This window comes from Corvus hawaiiensis, chromosome 11 (assembly GCF_020740725.1).
Source record: "Corvus hawaiiensis isolate bCorHaw1 chromosome 11, bCorHaw1.pri.cur, whole genome shotgun sequence".
Lineage (NCBI taxonomy): Eukaryota > Metazoa > Chordata > Aves > Passeriformes > Corvidae > Corvus > Corvus hawaiiensis.
In genome coordinates this window covers 10141924-10163898 of record NC_063223.1, presented here as the reverse complement: position 1 = coordinate 10163898, position 21975 = coordinate 10141924, and the positions used below count along the sequence as shown (strand labels likewise).

Sequence of the window (21975 nt, the reverse complement as noted above, 5' to 3'; positions counted from 1 at the left end):
CCCAGCTCTTTAGAGTAGCGAGGGCGAAGAGGGGCATTTCACTACACAGACAGTTCATACCTCTGCATCCACAGGTATTTTGGCCTCTCCATGGTATCAAACAGCAGCTTACTGCCCTTGTGTGTGCAAAATCTCCCTGTGATGGTTGTTTGGAGCAGGAGTGGAATGGGAGAGCTGCCCCCTTGGGATCCACATGCCAACAGGCCAGGTACTGACAGGGCATCTCACTCCAGCCTTCCACATACCTGTTTTTTTCCTAGTGTTTAGGTCTTGTTTACTGCTGGGACAGAAACTTGTGGTTGCACAAGGTGGCCCGTTCTGCTTGACCAGGCCACCCAGGGAGAAATCCCTGCCTTGCTGAAGATTCAGGGAGCTTCCAGGACTTCATTCTCCACCTCAAAGTCTTGCTAGCCCCTAGTTTTCCCTGAATATCTGTTTACAGGTAACACATTTCCCATGAAAAGGAAAGCCATATGTTCCACGACAGTCACATTTGGGAAGTCCCAAATGTGGCTGGTTTTTGGAGGAGCTCAGCAAGCTGAAGTCTGGCACTGTAGGGGCTCAGCTTGGCTGAGGGATGGTAAAGCACCATGCAAATGAACTCTACCATTTTACTGATTTATGGCTCAGATAAGGGCCTTGGGTGTTTCTTCTCCAGTTTTCGTGCTGTTTCTTGTATCACTGGAAACAAAAAAAAAAAATCAAGATTCCCCCTAATATAATTTATTGAGCAAATACTGAAATTGGAGATCTCCTGGTTAACTCCTCAGTCTTTGTCCTATTCTATCCAGCACCTCAATGGCTACAAGAAGTAGAAACCACTTCTTTTGCAAAAGGAGCCCAAAGACAGGTCCCTTAGTAAGATCTGGTTGTTTCTGCACCTCCAAAGCCAAGGGGAAGCTTTTCCATTGATCAGAGCAGCATCAGGCCCATTCTCATTTGCAACATTGATCTGCTCTCAAATATAACTAAAAGACAAAAGTGTTAATAAGAACAACTGCTCAAAGATGCTGTCTTTAAAGAAAATATTGATGCTTATACAACTTTGGCAGCCAGCAGATGTCAATCTTAATTTTTTTCCTTCTTATTTTAAATATTTCCCTGGTTAAGTTACTATACATCAGAATATTCTGCTAAGATAGCTGGAGCACTGACAGTTACATGAAACGTATACGATATACTTATCAAACATTTCATCCAACATCATGTAAAGCTCATACATATTTATAGTTTCCATGCAAAATGTTATGCAACAACAATGTTATTTTGTGCTGACGTTGATATTTGAAAATGTTGCATATGTCAGACATTGCTAGACAAAAAAATGTGGACATTTTGAAATAAATGCTACCTCTAAATCTCTAAAACCTACCACGTCACACTAGGTGTTTTGTATAAAGCTGCATATGAGGACTAGCTTTCTACTGCTACACAAGCGGCTGCTAGACTAGAAAACCACTGAATAAAAGAAAGGAAGACTATTACAGTACTTGGCGGCTGTTTGGCCATGCCTTTGAGCATATGATCTATCATATTAGTCTGCGTTTGAGGAGATGATGGTGGCCCAGCCGGCGGCTTAGGCTTGGGCGGACGGGCTGGTTGTGCATGACAGAGAGAGACGCCAAAAGTAAAGAGACAACTGACTTAGAAACAGTGACAAAAAGATGGAAACTTCGAAAGGAACATAAGCGGAAATGATCAGATACAAATGGAATAAGCTGCTGGGTTTTTGCTTATCAGTATTTGAGGTATTACATGGTAATGACACCATTTGACAATATGTATTCTAGAAGTCAGCAGATTCGAACATCCTACAGTACTGTGCAACCAGAAAGCTAAAAATTCAATGCAAGCATGAATCTGCACTTTGTGCAGTCACATGAGGAGACTGAGATGGGTTAATTCAGTTAAAACTCTGGAATTCAGAAAAGGTGAACTAAAAAACACGACTTGAAGTCAGCTCCCCAATGTTTAGGTACGTTTAGCAATAGAATAATGAGCCATAGGAATTAATTGCTTTGCAAATATCAATTACACATTTTAGAATTAAACGTCACTGTTGGTTAAAGGGAGCTATAAAATATTCTTGTGCAATTTAAACATGTAAAAAAAATCTGTCACTTAAAAATGTGTGGTTCCTGATCGTTTCCAGCTCATTTAATTATTTTCAACTTGGAATTCTGGTGGCTTTTATATTCTGGGTTGAATCATATATAAAAACTTGCCAGCTCTATCAAATATGTTACTTGCTATTCCAAATGTTAGAATACTGCAATCAGGACTTGACCCATCTGTCATATAGTTTACAATATCAGCATAGGAAAAATTCAAAGAAAATAGCCTTTCCTTTTACATAAGCCCAGAGAATAAATTATATACTGTGAATATATTAACACAATAGTTTCTATTCCTTTTAATAACAGTTTTTAGCAGCATTGTGACTATTTTTAATCATGTCATTTGCAAGGAATCTGGCATATTTATCTGGACATTCTACTGCCAAAAGCCCTTGCCATTTTGCTTGCACTTTCCAGTGGGGGAAAAAAAGTCAGCTGGCTTGTGCAAAGATTTCTGATTGCTTTTATTTCTCGCAGAACTGTAACACTTATCAAAGTATAATAAAGAATATTCAAGGAAACCATTAAGGAGTGTGAGTTAGGTTGGTGCCCCTCTCCACACACAGATAGATATACATACATACATAAACACACACACACAATGCACACATGCACGCACATGCACACACATATTTTTAGTCTTTTAAGCTGTGTAATGATTAATTCAGACTCTCAGATTCAAGCTACTGGCTTTTTTTCTTTTCCTGGTTTTCTTACACAGGAAAAGCAAATCTATTCATTCATCTCTGGAGTAATCCTGATCTTTGTTCAATGTTTACCAAGGGTGACTTTGTCCCAAGAAACAAACCTCAGCCTCAAATGACAAAAATAACTGCTTTTTGGGCATTGGCCTGATGACTTTCAGTCTACTTTAAAACATAAGCAAGAATTCAATTTGGTAACTCACTGATGGCTCCTCAGCTTGACATGTAGGTGTACTAAGAATATTTTACTGCCCATCACTATGGAGGGCAGTTTGTGCCAACGTCTCTGGATGGGAAGGGATGATGGGGAGAGGAAATTGCACATCTCCTCCCACCCACATCTGACAACCACAGGGTGGGAACCCCTCGCCAACCCCTTGTTGGGTGGCGAAGTTGAGAGTATCAGAGAACTCTTCCTAAGAGTGCCAAAGCCAAGGCAAAAATGCATCTGAGTTGCACCCCATTGCACACCTCAGCACTGCAGCCCTCAAGCATCCTTAAATGTAGAGTCCAGCCCCTGTATCCCTAACAGGTACCCATCCAAAAATAGCTCTAGACATCCAGACATCCAGACGCCAGAGCGCTGAACGGGCCTGATTAGTGCAAGTGTTTTCTTTCCTAAGGAAAAGTCATTAATAGAGAAGGAGGAGGAGGAACAGGCAAGAGATGCAGCAGCATCTTCACGAGTTGCTAGTGCAGTGCATACAGAACAGCTTGGAGGAGGCTCCCGCTGTGCAGTTGTCAGCACAGTGCCCCAGGGTGGCTCTCACTTCTCTGGGGGGCCTGTGAGAGACCCCTCCAGCACCTTACCCTGCTCCTGGCATCCCCCCCCCACCACCCACTCTTGGAAACAAGCTCCCACAAGGCATTGGAGCAGGCTAAGCAACAAACTCTTGATATAATTCTGATCTGGCCCAATCTGCACAAATATTCAGCTCTTTCGCACATTTCATTTGTTCAGATCCAAATGCAAGGCTCTTGCATGATGGCTGCAGAACCACCTGGAGCTGAAGGAGAGGAAGAGTTCTCTCTGTTCCTGGGGGCACGGAACACCCCTGAGCCCAAACCCATGCTTTTCTTTGTTGTCTCTTTATTGCAAGAAAATTTAAAAGATTAAGGTCTTGCTAAGGAAAGGGATTAATTTCCTCTGTAAATGTAAATAGAAATGGGGTTGTGACAGCCATGACCTATGAGGCACTAGAGTTTACATGCTTCTCTGGGTCCAGGTCTCAGAGACTACACGTGAGGTCCCTTTCAGGGGTGGCTCAGCTCCCACTCAGAGACAGGAAGATGTGTGAGTCTGGATGGGTTTTATGGCACCTGCTAGTGATCAGCTGCAGCATGTGGCAGGTTTTGTTGTACTTTGGCTTTTTTTTTTCCCCCGTCTTTTTCCTCTTTAATCCCTTGCTACAGCCAGTTTAGTATCAGAAATGCTCTCGAACTTGCTGCTCATGTGTGTCAGATGGGTAAGATTTAAACATCTTCATCACTGAAATCAGAGCCAGGACCAGCTTCTTACTGCCTGACAAAGTGCTTTCCTGGACAAACTTCTTCTAAAGGTTTTTATGCTTCTGCATGATACTGGCACACAAAATACTTGCAGAAGCTCAAATTACTTGGAAAATTCTGGGTTTGTGCTTGCAAAGAGCTTCAGCCTGCAATAACTGGTATAATGATAAATCTGCTACTTTAGGTATAGATATTGTACACAATTCATTGTGTGTGACTCTTTACAGGCTGGAAGATTTTCAAACTATGTATTTCTCCCTCAGCACCATGATTTCTGCTACATGGGTTACTAAGACATCAGCAACACTAAGAATTACACTTGCAATACTTATATACTATACTTGCAATACACTTACAATAGGAGAAGAATATTATTGACTTTTCATATTTTTAAAAGTGTTGCCACTGATTCAACGATTTCCTTGTAATAATTAAAAATATATGACCCTTCCCAAAGGCTTTAGCATTCAAGTGTTATGTATGCATTCATTCGTGAGCCAATCATTGAAACGATACAAAAAGCTGCTGTTCTCAAGACAACTATAAAGCATAATGGACTTAGCTCAAAGACAAGGCAGAGCAGCCTTTTATTATACTCATGAAATTAATTTGCAGGTGTCTGAAAGGGATTTCAGTGATGATATTTTTTCTCTCAAAGTAAGCTATTTCATCTTAAAGGAAAGAAAAAAATCATAGAAATGTTTTTTTTTTAATTCAGAAAGAAACACTAATTCACCTCAAAAACTCAACATACTGAAGAGAGAACTGCTCTCCTGATTTTCTAATGATTATTGAGCCTAGTGAAGAATTTGTGCTATCTGAATTGTGTCTCATGCCCCAGTCAGCGAGTTGCTCCGCAGTTGGTGAGAGACTTGTAGACAGATAACATCAGAATGCAGATCTTCTGACTTCTGAAGCTCTTGCAATAACTTTGTACTGCTTTAGACACTGCCTTTGAAAAGGCAAGAGGAAATCTTGAAAGCTGCATAACGATTCTTTGTTAAACACAGCTGAATGCCACTTCAAGGAATGAAACAAATAAAGCAGCACTTCAGCACACATGGATATAGGTTATAGTCATGCCTGAGTGAAAGTATAGGATTTATAAATGACTTCAGCCTCCACTCCTCCAAACAAAGATGGATGTTTTCATATATTTTACATTTGTATTTACTCAAAGAATGCAATTTTATTTTCTCTTTAAGCTTTGTGGTTTATCACAAATGCTAGCGTGAATGCCCAGCAGGGGTTGGGCTGACAAATCACACAGGACCTCTCCTTGCCTTGGACCTGGTTAATTGACAGGCAGCTCAGCTCCTCAGCTGAGTTACAGATATATGCACAGAGCTTCCCAGGCTGAGATCCAGAAAGAGAGAAGGCAAGTGACATAAAGTAAGCATGGGACTGTGACAAGGGCCAGTACAAATGCCTTGGAAAATGCCACTGCTCCTTAACTGCTGTATTGGTCACTGCTGTATTGGTCTAGTCTAAAACCAACCTCTCCTGCACCCACTTTCTCAGTGGAAGATGCCTTCCACACCTGCTGGGGTGAGTGTATGAGCAAGATGCTCCACGGCTGGTGCCAGCTTGGGCTGACTCAGCCCAAGTGCTCAGTCTCTCTCCTGTGGGTGCACTCGGGTCCCCAGCCTGACACAGGCACCTGAGAGATGTTTGCTTCTCTACAGGCACTGCAGCTGCCCCTCGCTGCTCCATGGGCAGCACTGACCTCTGCACTGACTGGATTCCAGCTTCACATCCACCTGGCACTCGCCACTGGGTGTGTTTTCAAGTGAGGTCAAGCTTCCCCAGCAGCCCATCCAGGGAGGACAATGTGTGCCAGCCATGCAGCATGGCGAGATGTGGTGCCTTGGGAGCCTCCTTCCCTGCACAGGGGATGGAGGAGCTGCTGGAAAAGCAGAAACCTGACATTTTTAGATAGCCCAAGAGTAGGTGATTTGCCTTGGTGACAGAGCAATAGGACTACCGTGGGTCCCTCTGCTCTCCAGCTACTTTCCATGAGACATCCCACTGCTCTGCCACCCACACCCGGGCACTAAGCACTGAGGTGAGACCTGTCTCCATACCCATGTCTCCTTCACTGCTCATCTCTGTGCACCAACTCAGCACTACCATGAGAAACCTCTCCTCACAGAGACCAAACCCAAACTCCAATATGAGAATTACTCAGTCTGAAAACTGAAAAAAACACCCAGTCTTACACCAAACATAATCAACTGTCAAACTGACTATTGCCTTGGCTGGCACCACCTCTGAAGCTGCCTGTACCCAACTCCAGCAGTGCAAGGTGGCACTTGTGTTCATGGGATCCCCATGCATAAGGAATGGAGAAGTTATTCTTTTCTAAAATAATTATGTATTCCTGACTTACATAAATAAACAGATAAACATTTATTAAAAGGTTAAAATTATGAATCTGAATGTTAGTAGCTTTGATTAATAATTAAAGTAAGTAATTTTTAATTCTTTTAGCACAGTTTCCTGTTTAATGTTCTATTTCAATATTTCAATGCAAGGCAAGAGACTACACACCTCTCAGGAGAAAGGACAATCAAAGGGTAACATTTGTGTGTTTAAGAAGAAGTTGTTTTCAGCATCTTATTTTTATTCTTGCTTCTGGCAAAATAAAAAGTCAGTCTCTTTTGACTCCACTTAAGCTGGGGAACCAGTTTCAAGTAAGTTCTGCTGATGTTGCCCGAAAATTTTTTATTTAAAACAAAGGGAGATTTGTGGGCACAAAGCAATGGAGTCACAATTCCCTGTGCCCTTTCACTTGCCCCAGGCATTGGGAAGAAGCAGGTTATTTTTAAACAAGCTGGGCCATAGGAATGTCCTTCTAAACTGAATTTTTAAACTGCAGGCAGGTGACAGGTTGTTGCAGCAAGTATGATGCTACATGCAGTTATTGTACTTGATGCACAATGGCCTGTGCTCACTCTAATTGTTACAGTTAATGGTAATAATAGGGACTGTTCTATTTGCTTTTGTTTATTTGCACCTTTCATAGATATAAGGAAAAAATATTCTCCATTTTCTAAATATTGATTGTTATTTACAATTAATTTTACTACGATGCAATAGATTATGGGCCAAATTTGAGCTCAGGAGGTCTGGGGAAGCCAGAACCTGGAACAGAATCTTGTACTGCTCTTCTAAAGCAATTTCCTGTGCAAACAGCTGAAATCAACCTCGTCCTTTTTTTCCCTCCCCATAAAACAGAACAATCTACTCACAAAAATAAATGAACAGTTCAGGTTTCAAGGACTTTGGAACTAGGACTCTGGGATACAACAGAAACAAGAAGAGGGGCTGCAGAGCTCCACCATCCCTTCTGCAGAGATGTGCACTTGAGCCGAGCCTTTGCCTTGTTACATGTCACCACAGGTTATAAACAAGAGACAAACACGACTTCTGTCCCACCAGATTGTTTGTTACACATTAACAAATAAATAGAAATAAAGAAATAAAGAAAAACCCAGTCCTCCCATCAGGGCAGAAAACAGAAGGCATGAAAACCAAAAATGAACATTAGTTTACTTATAAATGTGTTAGGTGTGGAAAATTAATGGCCAAATCACCAACATTTTTTCACCCAAAATGAGCTGCTTCTTTTGAAAAACAAGAAACTTTCTCTTTACAAAGACTAGATTCTTCTCTACAACTGTCTCCTAAGAAGGCAATACATCTCTACAGGGTATTTTTAATCTACGCTCTATTCTACGGAAGGAGGAAAAGGAGATTATGTAGACAGCACAAATTAACTCCTTAAGTATCAATGCATCTCCATTTTCAGCCTGAAGGAGTACATATCTTAAGGAGCTATGAAAAGAAAACAAAATAAATATAACTCAACAGTCCTAACAATTTATAATGCATATACAATTGTTCACCTGCATCCTTTTGATTCTCTATATGAAAGAGAGAAAGCAACAAGGAGAGAAAAGAGAGAAACAAGAACAGATATGCAGGATTAATGAGCAAGTGGACTGCACAGCCCCCCAGTTATGCGTGATATATGACATTTGAAAAGAAGAAAAGTTGCCCCATCTCGCCCCCCACCCCCCCTGAGTGTGAGGTTACCAAAGGAAGCTCCTTTCACGGAGGTGAGAGAAAATGCTGCACAAATAGAAAACCAGAGAGGGAGAGCTCTGAGGACATAGAGGGGGTCTCCAAGTGACAGTGGGGTCAGGGTGTCCCCTCCAGAACTCGGTGCAAAGGAGTAAGTAAAAAAATTGAGGAGGAGAGCAAGTAAAGTGCATCCTTTCGCTGAGAGCTAACAGACAGGAGACATTAAGATCTGACATACAGAGAAAGGACAGCTTTATACCATCTTATACACAGGACTGGGTAAAGATCTTATATGCAGGCAAAGGGATGGCTTTTTCCAAGTGTCCTTTATCTGACCTCTAGCTCACTTCTCCATGATGTAGCTGCTACCTTTTGATTGTGTACCAGTGACAAGATTGGGGTTACACAGAAGCAAAGTAAAAATGCATTCAGGTCACAGACATAAAGAAGAACTGAAAAAACTTACAGACGGTCTGAGTTTGTCACAAACAGATGGGTTAATTGTCTAACCTGGTTTAGGCTGATAGAAAGTGACTGGACTTCTCACACTGGGTTTCACAGACAAGAAGCAACAGACAAGCCAATGCTAAAAGACTTGAAGCAAGGAGAGTGAGTTGGTTTGGATCTGGACTTTCTTGAGGTAATGAGAACAGAGAGAGTGAGGACAGCATGGAGAGGAGGGTGGTAGGTACTCACGAATGGTTAAATCCATCACTTGAGAGGCCAAGCAGAAGACAGGATGCTCATACATTTCTCTCTTTTTCCCTATAAAAGAGGATTTGGGCATGCAAGAGGCTTAGGTCAGAGGTAAAGAGGTTATAAGCTATAGGTCAGAGGAAAACTTCATATCAGGTTAAAAGGAAAGCCAAAGAGTATTTTGGGATACACACAGGATAAAAAGAAGGAAGGGGAAAAAAAAAAAAAAAAAAAAAAGAAGAGGGTTAAAATTTGAGATCTACTGGATTAACCATTCAGCATGCCCATGAGTCACAAGAGAGGCTGTGACCATGACTTTAGAGGTTTGCTCTAAACTGTTTGCAAGAATATAATGATCAAAACATCATGAATAGAGGGAAATAAAATTTCATTGGTTTAAGGCTCCAAGATACTAAGGATTTCAGCCTTCAGTATCTATTTCACAGGTATTTCTTCATAAGCATAGCCTCAAGCACTGCTGCCACTGATTTGGTTCGGCGTTTCTGACAAATGTGCCTTAAACATGTGGCTATACAAATGTCATTCAAAAGCAAGATTTCAAAGCCATGTCTGGCACACAGGAACACGTCTCACCAAGGTAAACTTGTCATTTGCTCTTCTAAGGAAGTATTTGACTATACAGTGGACTATGCTCATGAGAGAAAACCTGATGCATGCAGCTGGTAGATGTTGGGTTGTTCAAATTAACAATCCCAGCATGCTTGGAAATTGGTGTTACAACCACTTTTGTAGAAATAGCATCAAAAAGTGGCTGTGGCCAATCACAGATAAAGGAAGAGAAAAGCAGAAGAGAGCAGATAGTGTGGAATGAACTATTTCTCTGAAAAGGCAGCTGGAAAAAAAACCACGTTTGTTGCTTCAAAGTATTCCCAGACCTAAAAGTCACAGTGCAAAAAGAGAGGGCAGATAATTAACGCAACCAAGAAGAATTGAGGCACAAAAGGAAAAGTACACACTAACTGTTCTACTTTGGATATGAATGCATTTTTACTTACAGATCATAAAGTTTGTTTTTGCATAGATTTATCTGAAAGAAGAGAGCAAATCTTACCAACGAGTTAGTGATACTTATACAGAGAACCTAAGGGAGCCAGGGTAGAAGCATCCATCAACAGAAAAGCTGTTTTTGATTCTCAGTCCTTCTCCATCCTTGTCAAGTATATTTAAACATTGCATTTTACAGAATACACCAATTAAAGTATCCTCTGAAGTTGAGTACTTTGATAAATTGTCTGATAATACAGTGCTTATGAAACCTTTGTTCCTTCTCTATTTTTGTCACTCATTACCAAGTCAAGAGTTGATAGACATCCTTTTAGTGCCCAATTCTTAAGTGTTTCTCACTGGATGCATAACAATGAATTCATTACCACTGGTACACAATTTGCATCATTAGACAGAAAAAAAAAGGAAAAAGAGAGGACATGTCATGTACAGAACCTGGACAATTTGCCGTATAATAACAACCCAATTTTTCATGTAAACAAGAACTAAGAACAAATCAGAGGGAGTTTTAGTTTGTTTGTTTTTTCTCCTCTCAATATTGTCCTATAGGGATACAACAATAATCTTGGCTGTGGGAAAGCTTCACATCACACACAACAGAAACCCAGAGTCTAGAGCAGAACATACCATTCATCTGGAACACACAGGTTTAAGTAATTGGGAACTTGGAAAAAGTTGAGTGGGAGTTTCAAGTTGGGAATAGCAGCCAACAAGGTACCAACATAAACTGATAACATATAAAGAACGACTGAATCATAGAGCTTCAGTAACACATATCCTCCAGCAAACTTTAAAATGTCTTTTTGATGGCTACATGTGTCTCTGGTCACTGATTATTATTCTGCCATAACTTAAAAGGTCAATAATATCAGCTTTGCCAGATTTAGAGTGACAAGAAAGAAATCCGATGCAAGTATGGGATCACTGATCAATGACTGCAATGCAAACTGCAAAGACAATGAAACACTCCCAGAAAAAAAGACATTTTAAATTGGCTACAAATGATTAAACATAGATTAAACAGTTTTTCAGCTTTTTATTTTTCATTTGTCTCCTGAATGTCACAAGCAATTAGCTGCAGTATACCTTCAGCTGCAAAGATGACATCCCAAGTATTTTGCAATTTGTTTTTTAAAACCACGACAAGTCTGAATACTACACCACTGGCCAAATGCACTAATGATCAAAGAAAAAAAAGCCACAGTTCTTTTTAACTGTTTCCTCTCTCTTTTACAGAAAAAGAAACGTTTTGCATAGCTTCCATTCTTAATTGCTTCTGAAGCCAACACCACAAAAATGATTCTGAATCACAAGTTTTATTTACAAGAGAATAAATAGCAAATGAGCTTCTTTTAAAGAGCTCCCAGCCACAGTTGCCACCTAGAAACATAAGAAAAATTGTAATTTCACAAAGAAAGAGCCTTACCTTCAATTTTGGCATACTCTGATAGTCGAGTATAATTGACTAGAGCTGCTTGCTCCAAGCATTTACGGATGACTGTTTTTACCTCCTCTTGAGGGACCGGAGTAACTATGTCTTTCATCAGAACCTTGACACAAGAAAATCTGATTTGTTGTGGCATCAGGCACACAGAACTGCTTTTCTCCAAGCCCAGCACAAACATCCATTCCTATGCTGGTGCTGTGTGGCTCTCAGGGCATGTGTACAATCCACTACAAGGTCACCTTGGTCAGCCTGAGATGTGGGACTGTGCTGTATTATTCCCCTTCTGTATCTATGCCCTATGGCATGTCCTGAAATCTGTTATGAGTTTTAGGGTATGACATTAAGATCTATCACAATTTGCCCAATCCCAGGCAATGTTCTGCCCTTCCCAGGCTCTACTGACTGATTTGTGTTTGGGTCTGGGCTTGGCCATACTGCAGGTTAGCAGAGGAAGGATGTTGGAGCAGCAGGAATGCTGGAATGGGGATGGGGAGGGTCATGGTGAGCAGGTTTTATACATCCAGAGGGAACAAGTCTGCCTCAAGATGGGAATTTCACCAGGCAGCAGCCAGGCATTGCTGACAAGAGTCTGTGGTATGGCTCTTTGCAAGGCAGATCCTTCACTCTTATCTATTAATACAGACACAGGCTGTGCTGCCTTTAGTGGTCAGGCTACACACCTGCCTCTCAGCTGAGGCAGGAGACACCAATCCCACCCAAGCCCCACACTTCAGTGTAAGCTATCATTAATTACATGTCCTATGCAAAGCCAACAGCTTCTCAGGCTTTTCTAGTTGGAAGGATACATGAATACAGGTCATTCTAATGACCCTCTACTATTTCTATGCTTACCCTTTCCAGCAGTGACAGAGTTGCTTTCAGTGCACCCTCTGGACGGCCAAATGGAAAGCAGTACCTAGAAAAAGCACATCATCTTAGCATTAGACCAAGTGCACATGAACAAGCCTTTCCTGAGTGATAAGGATGCTTTCCTAAATATGTCCAAGCAATTCTCTAGTCTCTGCCTGGAATAAGCAGTCTTTCTATAGGGTAACTTTCTGAAAGGGTTTGGTGTAGGCACTAAGGCAGCAAAAGAAAATATGGGTTAGTAATAAGCTGATAGTTTTAGCAGTTTCTTAAATCTGGGTGTCACCTGGAGAGTTTTTAGGTCTCCTTGGAGAAAGATAATACCATCTTCTTCTAAAAATGGGGGGGAAAAGCTCCTCTGGAAAGGACATTTACTTCCAGCTGGAGACCTGGTGATGCACCAGGGTACAGGTAATGCACATCACCCATCTGTGTGTGAATGTGCACAACCTGCCTGACCTTACCAGTGTGCTGGGGGCCACTCATCTCTTTTTGGGAGGGTATCAAACCTTTTCCATACTTTGACATCCTTGCAGAAAGCCCTGCCTGTCAATACTAGGGAGAAGATAAAAGAGTAATAACTGAGCAGAGAGGAACAGAGAAGTAAGAGGGTAAGGGATCTTTTGTTGTTATAGTTTAGAAAAAATCCACAGCTTTACCATGCCTATGGGAGCAAGATGGTTTGAAATATCCTTCAAAGGATATATATTTAAAATCATATACCAGCTATGAACACGCTTCACTGCCCTGTGTAGGTCTGTGTCACTTATGCAAAATTCCTGTATGCATTCAAAACCTGCCTTTTGGCTTTGCTGCTTATAGGAGGGAGCTGTGAGGAATCATTCCTCTCGCATTCACCCTGGGCTCTGTGCCTTTACCTGAAATGTGTGATCTGATTCTCCAGCAGCACACGAAGCCGCTCCTTGATCTCTTCGAAACGCTCTTTCTCATCCACGGTCACAGTTCCTATCCCGTCAGGCCTGCAGGAGAAATGCCACAATGACTCGGGCTCCACCCCAGCATGCAGCACACTGCCCTTTCCAAAAGGAACCTCACCAACTGTGAGACCTGGGACAAAGGATGTGCCATGCCGAGACAGGGGTGGCTGCAGCAGCACTGCTGCCAAGGTATCAAAAATAAACAAATAAACTGGTATCCTCTCTCACAGTGGTAATCTATGTATGGACACCTCCCCACCCCCTTACTTTCATTATTAAAGAAGCTGGGAAAAGCAGATTTCCTTCTAAATACAGGTATATGCAGGGAGTGCAATGCCTCACATCAGGATTGAGCCCGTTGCTGGCAAAAGAGGGACTGAATTTCTCCAGAAAAATTCAGCTGCTAATTTAACACAATTCACAGTATAAAAGAATATCAACGACAGACATACATATAAACAGAATATAAAATTCTGCACTCCTTTCTAACTGCTGAATCACCCCATTATAGAGATTTCTTGAAGTGAACCATCTTCAATATATTCTGCTGAAATGTGCCTAAAGAGTGACATGCATTCTGCATTGAAAATGCGATGCCTCTTTGGGCGTTTAATTTTAATTTATAAAAATGAACACATTATGCAATTTATCACAAATTTTCTCAGACTACTTGATGCTCCTGTATTTAAGGAGTGCACAGGAGTGTGTTGTGAGACACCCAGATCCAGCTGCCTTGGGATATTTCTCATCTTTCACAGAGCACAGTGTGCAGACAATCCATGCCGAGGCTCTTTGTGGGGCTGGATAATGCCGTGGTCCCTGTACTCTTCCATCCCATACCTCTGCTGATGCCAACCCTGCCAAGAGCTGAGAGCAGAAATCCCCTCCTTCTCCCCCACACCCACATGGCACAATCCACTACACAGCAGCATCCCAGGCAAGAGGAAGAGAGCAAGTCTAATCCATCCATCCACCAAAGGGATTGGTCAGGCACACAATCATTGGCACTCTTTCTATTGCTGGAGAGCAAAGTCTAAGGATTTGTGCACTCCTGGGCAACTCTGCTGGCACAGGCACTCTTTAGGTAATGTAAGACGTCTTAAAATTGAACAAATGTTCTTACTTAAAGGCCTCCTCCAGTGCTCATCTTAAGCTGCATAAATCCGCAGTACTAGACTGATTTGATTTTACAAAAGACTTGGCAAGGGATTACAAAGCTTCTAATGAACCTCCTGACAGGGGTTAATTGGTTGGCTTTATTTTCCTCTTAAAGAATCAAAGGCCCTAAACTTTAAAAAAAAAATCTATAAAAAAAATAAAATCTATAAAATCTGTGCAATAACTTCTCCTCAACCCTACATTTAGTAAGCTCTTAATATCATAAATATGAACTCTGATATTCCAACACAGGTGAATAAACCATTGAAACATTTGGGAAGAAGAACTTGCAAACCATACATGATATTTACTGCAAAATTTTAAAGCTAAATATACATTAAATAAAACTTGAAACATAGACACAGAAAAAGACTTGAATACCAGGGCATGTATTTAAAGTTAAACAGCATTTAATCAGAATCTTTGTTTGATTATTTGCCAAATTGAGTTGTGTATTAAGGAAAAAAATAGGAAAAAAAGATTTAGGCTGAAACTTGGATAAAATGTCTCAGCTGGGGAACACATTTCATAAACAATTTTGGAAGTATGGATCTGGTCTCATTAGTAACTAATTAGTACTAGTTATTTTGAAGAAATGAGCAAGCCACAAAAAATTCAAATTAGATTTTGAGCAAAAATTAATGTCTTAACATGCTTAATATAATTTATTCCAAAGTTCCATAAAATATTTAATATTCAGATAGAGATGTCCATGCTTTTTGTGATGCTGTGCACCTCACAGTGCCTGGTTTGCTCCCAGGCAGAGAGAGATAATTCAAGGCAGACCACAATAAATGCCATACATTAAGGTGCAGGGTTGAAGCCCTTGTTTGACTTTTGGCATTCAGTCCTCCCCCTGTACCCACAACAGCTCAGAGTGTCACTGGGTTAATTGTGTCAGCACTGACAAAACAAGGGAGGAAAGGCTGCCTGCCCTAGTAGTGATTTGCTGAGGGATTGGAAATGGTCTGAAAATTGTGTTACCCTTTTCTGGGTCAATAACCTCAACTGGTGAGATTTAATGGCAGGATCTGACAGCTTGGGCTGGGTTGCAGCCCTCTCACATGAATCTCAGCTTCTTGCTGTACTCAAAGCACTCACCATGTAACAACTTCTGGTGGGCACCCAGCACAGGCTGACTTGACAGTATCAGTTGTGTCCTGGCAGGGCAGTGGCAGCTCTGGAAGCATCACTGACCCACACAAAGACAAATGGTGAGCTCTGGAGGGAAAACCTCTGGCCAATGTGGCTTTTGACCAAGTCACAACACCTGAAGGGATGCCAACTAAACCCCTGAGTCACACACACACAGTGGAAGCTTAATCCTTTGGTCTTTCTCTTTCTTAGTGAGCCAGGAGGACACAAATCCAGTGGCTCCAGCCACCAGTCCCTCCATGCTGGGTGGAAGCACAAGTCACTCTCATGTCTCATGCAAACTTGAGACAATCTACAGGTCAGCTGTAGCCATTTTTGGAGCAGTGTGGATGTCTGGAAGGGCCTGCCAAGCGAGAGCCATCACCACAGCAAGGACTCCCTTTCTCACCCAGCTGTGGACTATATTGCATCTGACATGATGAGCATCTCTTGAATCTACCTTTCAAATTTTCGGCAAACCATTTTCTCACTGTCCTTCACAAAGTTGACATTTTCGTCAGCACGATAGGAAAGATGTCATGTCGGCTGCTTTTCAAGTTGTTGTCACAGTGGTTAGCACCAGTTCTGTCATCTTTGCTTTCCTCACAATCCCCCATCTTGAGCCATGTCACAAATAATAATACTTCCAATGTTTCTGTCAAATTTCAAATACTATAACCCAGTTGCACATCTTTGGATTTACTAGTTATGTTAATCTATGTTGCTCATCTTCCCAGAAGCTGAAGCATTAGAAACTCATTAATTAGTGACAAATGCAGGATATAGATAGAACTGGAAAAACACTACCCAAAGCCTTCCACTTAAATTATTAGCTCGATAATTTTGAAACCTAATTAAATATTCAAGTCAAATATACTTCGAAAATATAATCCTTCTGAGGGAACATATTTCTTTTCCTTTTTGCAAGAACACAAAGGCTATACAGCTTAGCATCACTGTAATTTAAGATTCACTTCTGTGCTCTAGAAAATTTCAGTACATGGCTGATGGGGCTGAAAAAAATCCCCAGGAGAAGCTCAAGCTGCAGAGCTCATTCTGATGCTTACTGGTAATTTTGTTTTCAGCAAAGGTCTCCAGCTCAACTTTGATATTAGCTATTTGATCTCATGGACAGAAGCACCAACTCCTCCAGCAAGCAGCATCTCTTGCAGCTGCAGGAACTGATGTTCTCACACACAATCCACAACCATATCACTATTGCACTGAAGCAGTGATGAGAAGTAAGAGGAGAGCAAAAGGGTGAAAAATAAGTCTTGGATGTACATAGTATATACAAATGCATGAGGGACAAAATGGGTTTGGGTCTAAGAATTCAGTTGGACAAACAACATTAATGTCTCCATCTGTGTGGAGACACAATTCCATCCAGTTCTCTAGCTCTTGCTCATGGGTACTTGAGGTGTACGGCAGAAGTTGTGGGCAGAGAGGGAAGTAAAAGGGCAAAAAAGGCAAGAAAAATAACTAACGAGATTTTTAATTATAAGTAAACATGTTTCAGATCACTCCTTCTGCTGCAGATTCACTGTGTTGGCTCTAAACTAGTAAATTCCCACTGTAAATATTTCATAGGAAAAGTTTTAAATGCCACTTTCCTAATCCCCCCATGTTTTTAAGTTTTAAGCCCAAAAACAACATCATCAACAAAGCAGGTGGTGAAATTAAAAAAAAAGGGTTGCAATTTAAACAGCAAAAATGATATTCCTTGTATAGCTTAGATGGTTTGTGCAAATCCTGGGGTTAATTATAAATTATAATTAGGACCTGTGATCCTAAGGCCACTGCTTTATTCTACAAGTCCCGCCCCCCCCCATGCCCTTTTCTAATTATACCCAGTGCCCCAGGGCTAGTTATGCTGCTAAAACAAATATATCAAAATGATTTTTTTAACAAAGATTAATATATGAAGCAATAGCATGCATTTGTATGCAATTATAAATACACAGTAAAGCTCGAGCGCATTAATCTCTTTGACATAAGCCTCCATGAAATACCATGTCGGCTTCTAAATGAAAAGACATACCATCTTTTACACCTTTTATGTTTAACTTGTCTACACTTTTTTTTTTCCTGGGGAAAATATTGCTTACACATAGCAAGCAGATCTTTGCATGCACTGTGAGCCCTGGCATGCAGAGCCGAGGGAAAAAAACAATGTCAAAAACTGATGCAAATAATTTGATTTTTTAAGTAACAACTCAAATATAAAACACGTGCTGCCTTCAGCTCCCTTGCTGGTTGCCAGGTGCAGCACATATGAGCTATACAGTAAACATCGATGATTAGTGCCTTGGACGGCATGTGTCAGGAGAGGCTTTCACAGGATCCCAGGCAGGAAGAATTGCCGGCGTGCAGTCCCACCGGTTGCATGGGGACAGGCTCTGGAGATGTGGGCAGGATCACGGCTGCCTCTCACATCTCCCCCAGCAGACCAGACCTGAAGGAGTCCACCTGCCTAGAACCCTAGGAAAAAAGCCTATTCAGCAAACACCAATTTTCCCCCTACTCCACTTTCTTTTGGGGACTCACACCGTGTGGGAAATGTTGGTGAGAAGCCCTTTGTTCACCCCAGCGCTCTTGGGCACTGCCCCAGCCACCCATGAGGTACTGCCAAGCATGGGAACCATTTAATCTCCCAGTTCTTGCCTTCCTTTCACTTGGGCTCTCCTCCACACTGCAGCACCAAGCCAAGTCACGGCTCATTGATTCTCATGTGCGATCCGCACCCCTGATGCACTGTGCCGGCACCGGATGGTTTCTGAGCCCTGCCATCCTACACCCATTGTGATGAATCACGTCAGCCTCTCACACTGAGCTGGTGACCTGCTGGTGGCTGGCAAGCCAGCCCTTCAGCACAGGCAGCGCATCCCATCCGACAGACAGTGGGAGCACCTGCTGTGTCACCACAGGCTGATTGTGGAGCTGGATGGGACACGGAGACGGCACCTCACCACAGGGTTACACCCTGCCAGATTGAACCTGCCTTACTGCAGCCAGGGCAGGGCATCTGAATGAGATGTGGAAACTCAACACAAAGCTCTAAGGAAGTACACGAAGATATCATGATAAAGTATTTATGTATTTACTACTTAAGGGACCAAAATAATCCTGTATTTCTTTTGTTTCAACTAGCTGTGTGGAAATCTTTATATGAAACAGACCAGATATGTAATGACAGTATAATGGAAAAAATTGCAGGTATGTCATGTAGAGTTTTCATTTCCTGAAGGTTTATGACAATAGCATTATTTCTGCTGGGTTACAGTAGTAAAAACAGTAATGAAAGCTAATGGTAACATTAGCTAAGGAAACAGTTTCTTCTTGAAAACAAGTTTGAGGCCAGTTTACAGAAGAAAGGGAAGTCACTAATATACCCAGTTAATTAACAGAGAGACTTGTAGCTGCTTGGATCCTAGGTAAATCATCATTGAACAACTTGCATAATATTGTGGTGTTTGGTTGTTATTAGACTGGAGGGAATTCAGTCCAGCATCCTGATTTTGATAAGCTCGGTCTGCTAATATTTAGCATGCAAACGATCAATATTTAAGTCTGATTTTTAAAAGTTTGGGATTAACAAGCACAAAAAGAGTTTTTCATGGTGCTAACTTTAAAGTTTAAAAATAATGCTCTATTCTATGCCTAAATCAAAAAAAATGCACAAGTGAAACCAAGGCCATTCCTGAAAGCCACTTTTTTGCAAGGGTCAGGAACCACTGCTCAAGATTTAGGCACTAACTTTGGACCTAGAAAAGCGCAGCTCAACTTTCTGTTCCACAATGCCTCTCCCATGTGCAGACAGGGAAGCAGTGAGGCTCCTCTAATACATCACTTCTTTGTGTGTCAAACAACACTGGCAATACTGTCACAGCCCTCTGACATGAGGACAGCGAAAACCTGGAGAGAGAAGACAGGGAAAGACCTTGGTGCCCATGTAAATCCTTTCAGAAGTTTATCCCAAATCACAGTGTCTTTTCAAAACCATTCCTGCTCTTGCCTTTTCTAGTTGTCTGGAGAACTATTGACAAAGAAAAGCAACATAGTGGTGGTACCAAAAGCAAAGAGACATCAATAAACATACAACATGTATTGCTGGATGTCTGGATAATTCCGTGTCTTTATTACCTGTCACCTATGTAAATACATCAGAAGTCACATTTTTTCATAATGATATGTCTTTACAAAAGGCATCCTGTGATACCAAGTGGACCAAACTCCATTACTAGCTAATGAGTGACCACAACAATTAAAAAGCATTGAGTTCCTTGGTCTCAGTGAAGAGCAAGTACCTGAAGACAGTAAACCAAGTGGACATTGCTCTTGCTGGTCCCTGTTTTCCTCACACCCTGAATTTGCATAGTCAGGTGTCTCAGGAGGTGAAACTTGGGGCAAGTAATTTACATTAAACTCCATTTCTACTTGTGAAAAAGATGAAATTAAGAGAAAAATTAAGGTGACTGTCATGCAAATAGCAGTGATTTACAGCCTTGGTATGGAGAGATCATGTCAGGGGTCTGAATAAGATACATGAGCCCAAAGGAGGGGGAGACCAAACTCTGACATGTAAGGCAACAGGGCTCCAAACTGTCCACAAAATCCCATTCTGACCATTTCACCTGCTGCGGCCGCAGGGTCAGCTCCAAGCTAGAGATGCATTTCCACCAGCAGCCTTCCTGCTCCCGTCCTGGCTGCGGTGCGGCCGTGCTGCCGAGGCAGGAGCTGGACAGGCGAGGAGGCATCATCCCCACGCTGACGCCTGTCATCCTGTCAGCCTTGACCTTCAGGGTGTCCTCAGCATCCGCACTGCAGCCTGCCTGCACTTCCCGCTGACTGCAAGCGACTGTTGTCTCACTGCCTGACCTTATGCAAACACGATACAAACAGACAGCCCACCTCAGCTCCATCACTGTCTGCTGCTAATACAGGAGACTGATAGCCACATGAAATTACCTCACTGCTCGACCTTCATTACTGGGTGGCATATTCTGTCTGACAGCCAACCTCATCCTGGGGAAAGTGAAACCATCCGTTCAGGGGTTTTTACTGTCTAAAAGTGAAGGAACTCTTTTCTGTGAAGAAAATCAACACTTCTCCACATTCAATGGAAAAAGAAGCCTTTGTCAAAAATAAAAACGCCTTGTAACACAGTCTTTCCCAGACCACTGTGCATCCCAACAGCAATGCAATGCATGGCTGCTCCACAGATGTTCTGTTGAATGCTGTGCCGGGTCCTGGGGCAGGTGTGCCACCTTGACAAATTTTACATGGAAAGTTTCAGCTCAGCCAAGAGCTGTAAGTTTCCTGGGGAGAGCAGGGCCAGTCATAAGGCAACGAGCAATGTATGGACACAGCAGGTGGGAGGGAGGGACAGAGCTAAAGCAAGCTTTACACACGTTGCAACTGCATGGGTAAATACTGTCTTTCAATCGGTCTCTGCCAGCCAGCTCGCACATGCACGATGCATGTGGCCTTAACAGCTTTCTGAAAAGAAATCCTGACTCTTCCACTCAGATATTCATATTGCTTAGAGTAGGAATGAAAGATATGAAGTCACGTTTTTCTTTGAGACCCACCGTGGTCCCTTTTTGTGACCTTCTGGTAGCAAAAGCCAGATACTGCACCCCTTGGACTCCATAACAAACTTTTGGGTGTTAACCAGAGCCTGCCCTTGGTGGGAACACGCAATGCTGCAGCCTTGCAGCTCCCACACAGAGCCTCCCGCAATCCCCAGGCAACAGAGAGATGGCACAGACCAAGAAGGAACATGAACCTTCAGCTTTTGGATGTGAAGTCAACTGTCAGCTAAAGACAGCTAAGTCATAGCAAAACACCTCATTCCTTTCTTGGAATATTTTAAATGAGTGACTGAAATAGCCTGTCTGTGGCCAAACTGCCCCTCTGGTAGTGCCCAGCAGCTCCCGGCACAGCACAGCAGCCACACACAGCCCTGGACAGCTGTATAGCATGGGACTGGTTTGAAAGCATGACATATTTCTGAGCCCACAATCTCCAGCCCTGTGGAGAGGGAATGGAAGGTTGTCACCTTGGCCCATACCATCAGATAGCTCCTGCCGCCAACCCTGATGAAGAGGAGGCTTCAGCCCTGGCTGTGCTGGACTATGTACAGAGGTACATGGGGTAGCTGTGATGAGCATCCCACCTCCTCTCTGTTATGGGCCAGACGGGCTTTGAGCCAGGTCCTCTTCCCACACCAGCTGTCTGCTGAGATGAGTCCTCCCTAGGACAAAAGGCAATGGGGCAGCCACTTTCACTGC

The 21975-nt window shown here is 42.2% G+C and overlaps 1 protein-coding gene across 31 annotated transcripts in view; it reads right to left on the bottom strand.

Annotated features, from left to right (window-relative positions):
• Positions 1-21975, bottom strand: part of CADPS (calcium dependent secretion activator) — a 210941-nt gene that overhangs the window by 58179 nt on the left and 130787 nt on the right. For 10 of the 31 annotated variants that reach the window (XM_048315787.1, XM_048315790.1, XM_048315795.1 and 7 more), the window contains 6 exons: positions 13331-13432; positions 12438-12501; positions 11565-11688; positions 9113-9181; positions 8239-8256; positions 1491-1595 (listed from right to left, as the gene is read on the bottom strand). In XM_048315787.1, coding sequence (XP_048171744.1) covers positions 1491-1595; positions 8239-8256; positions 9113-9181; positions 11565-11688; positions 12438-12501; positions 13331-13432 — 482 coding nt within the window. The remainder of the gene's footprint in view (positions 1-1490; positions 1596-8238; positions 8257-9112; positions 9182-11564; positions 11689-12437; positions 12502-13330; positions 13433-21975) is intronic. The other 21 variants (XM_048315802.1, XM_048315813.1, XM_048315811.1 and 18 more) reach the window with 5 other exon arrangements.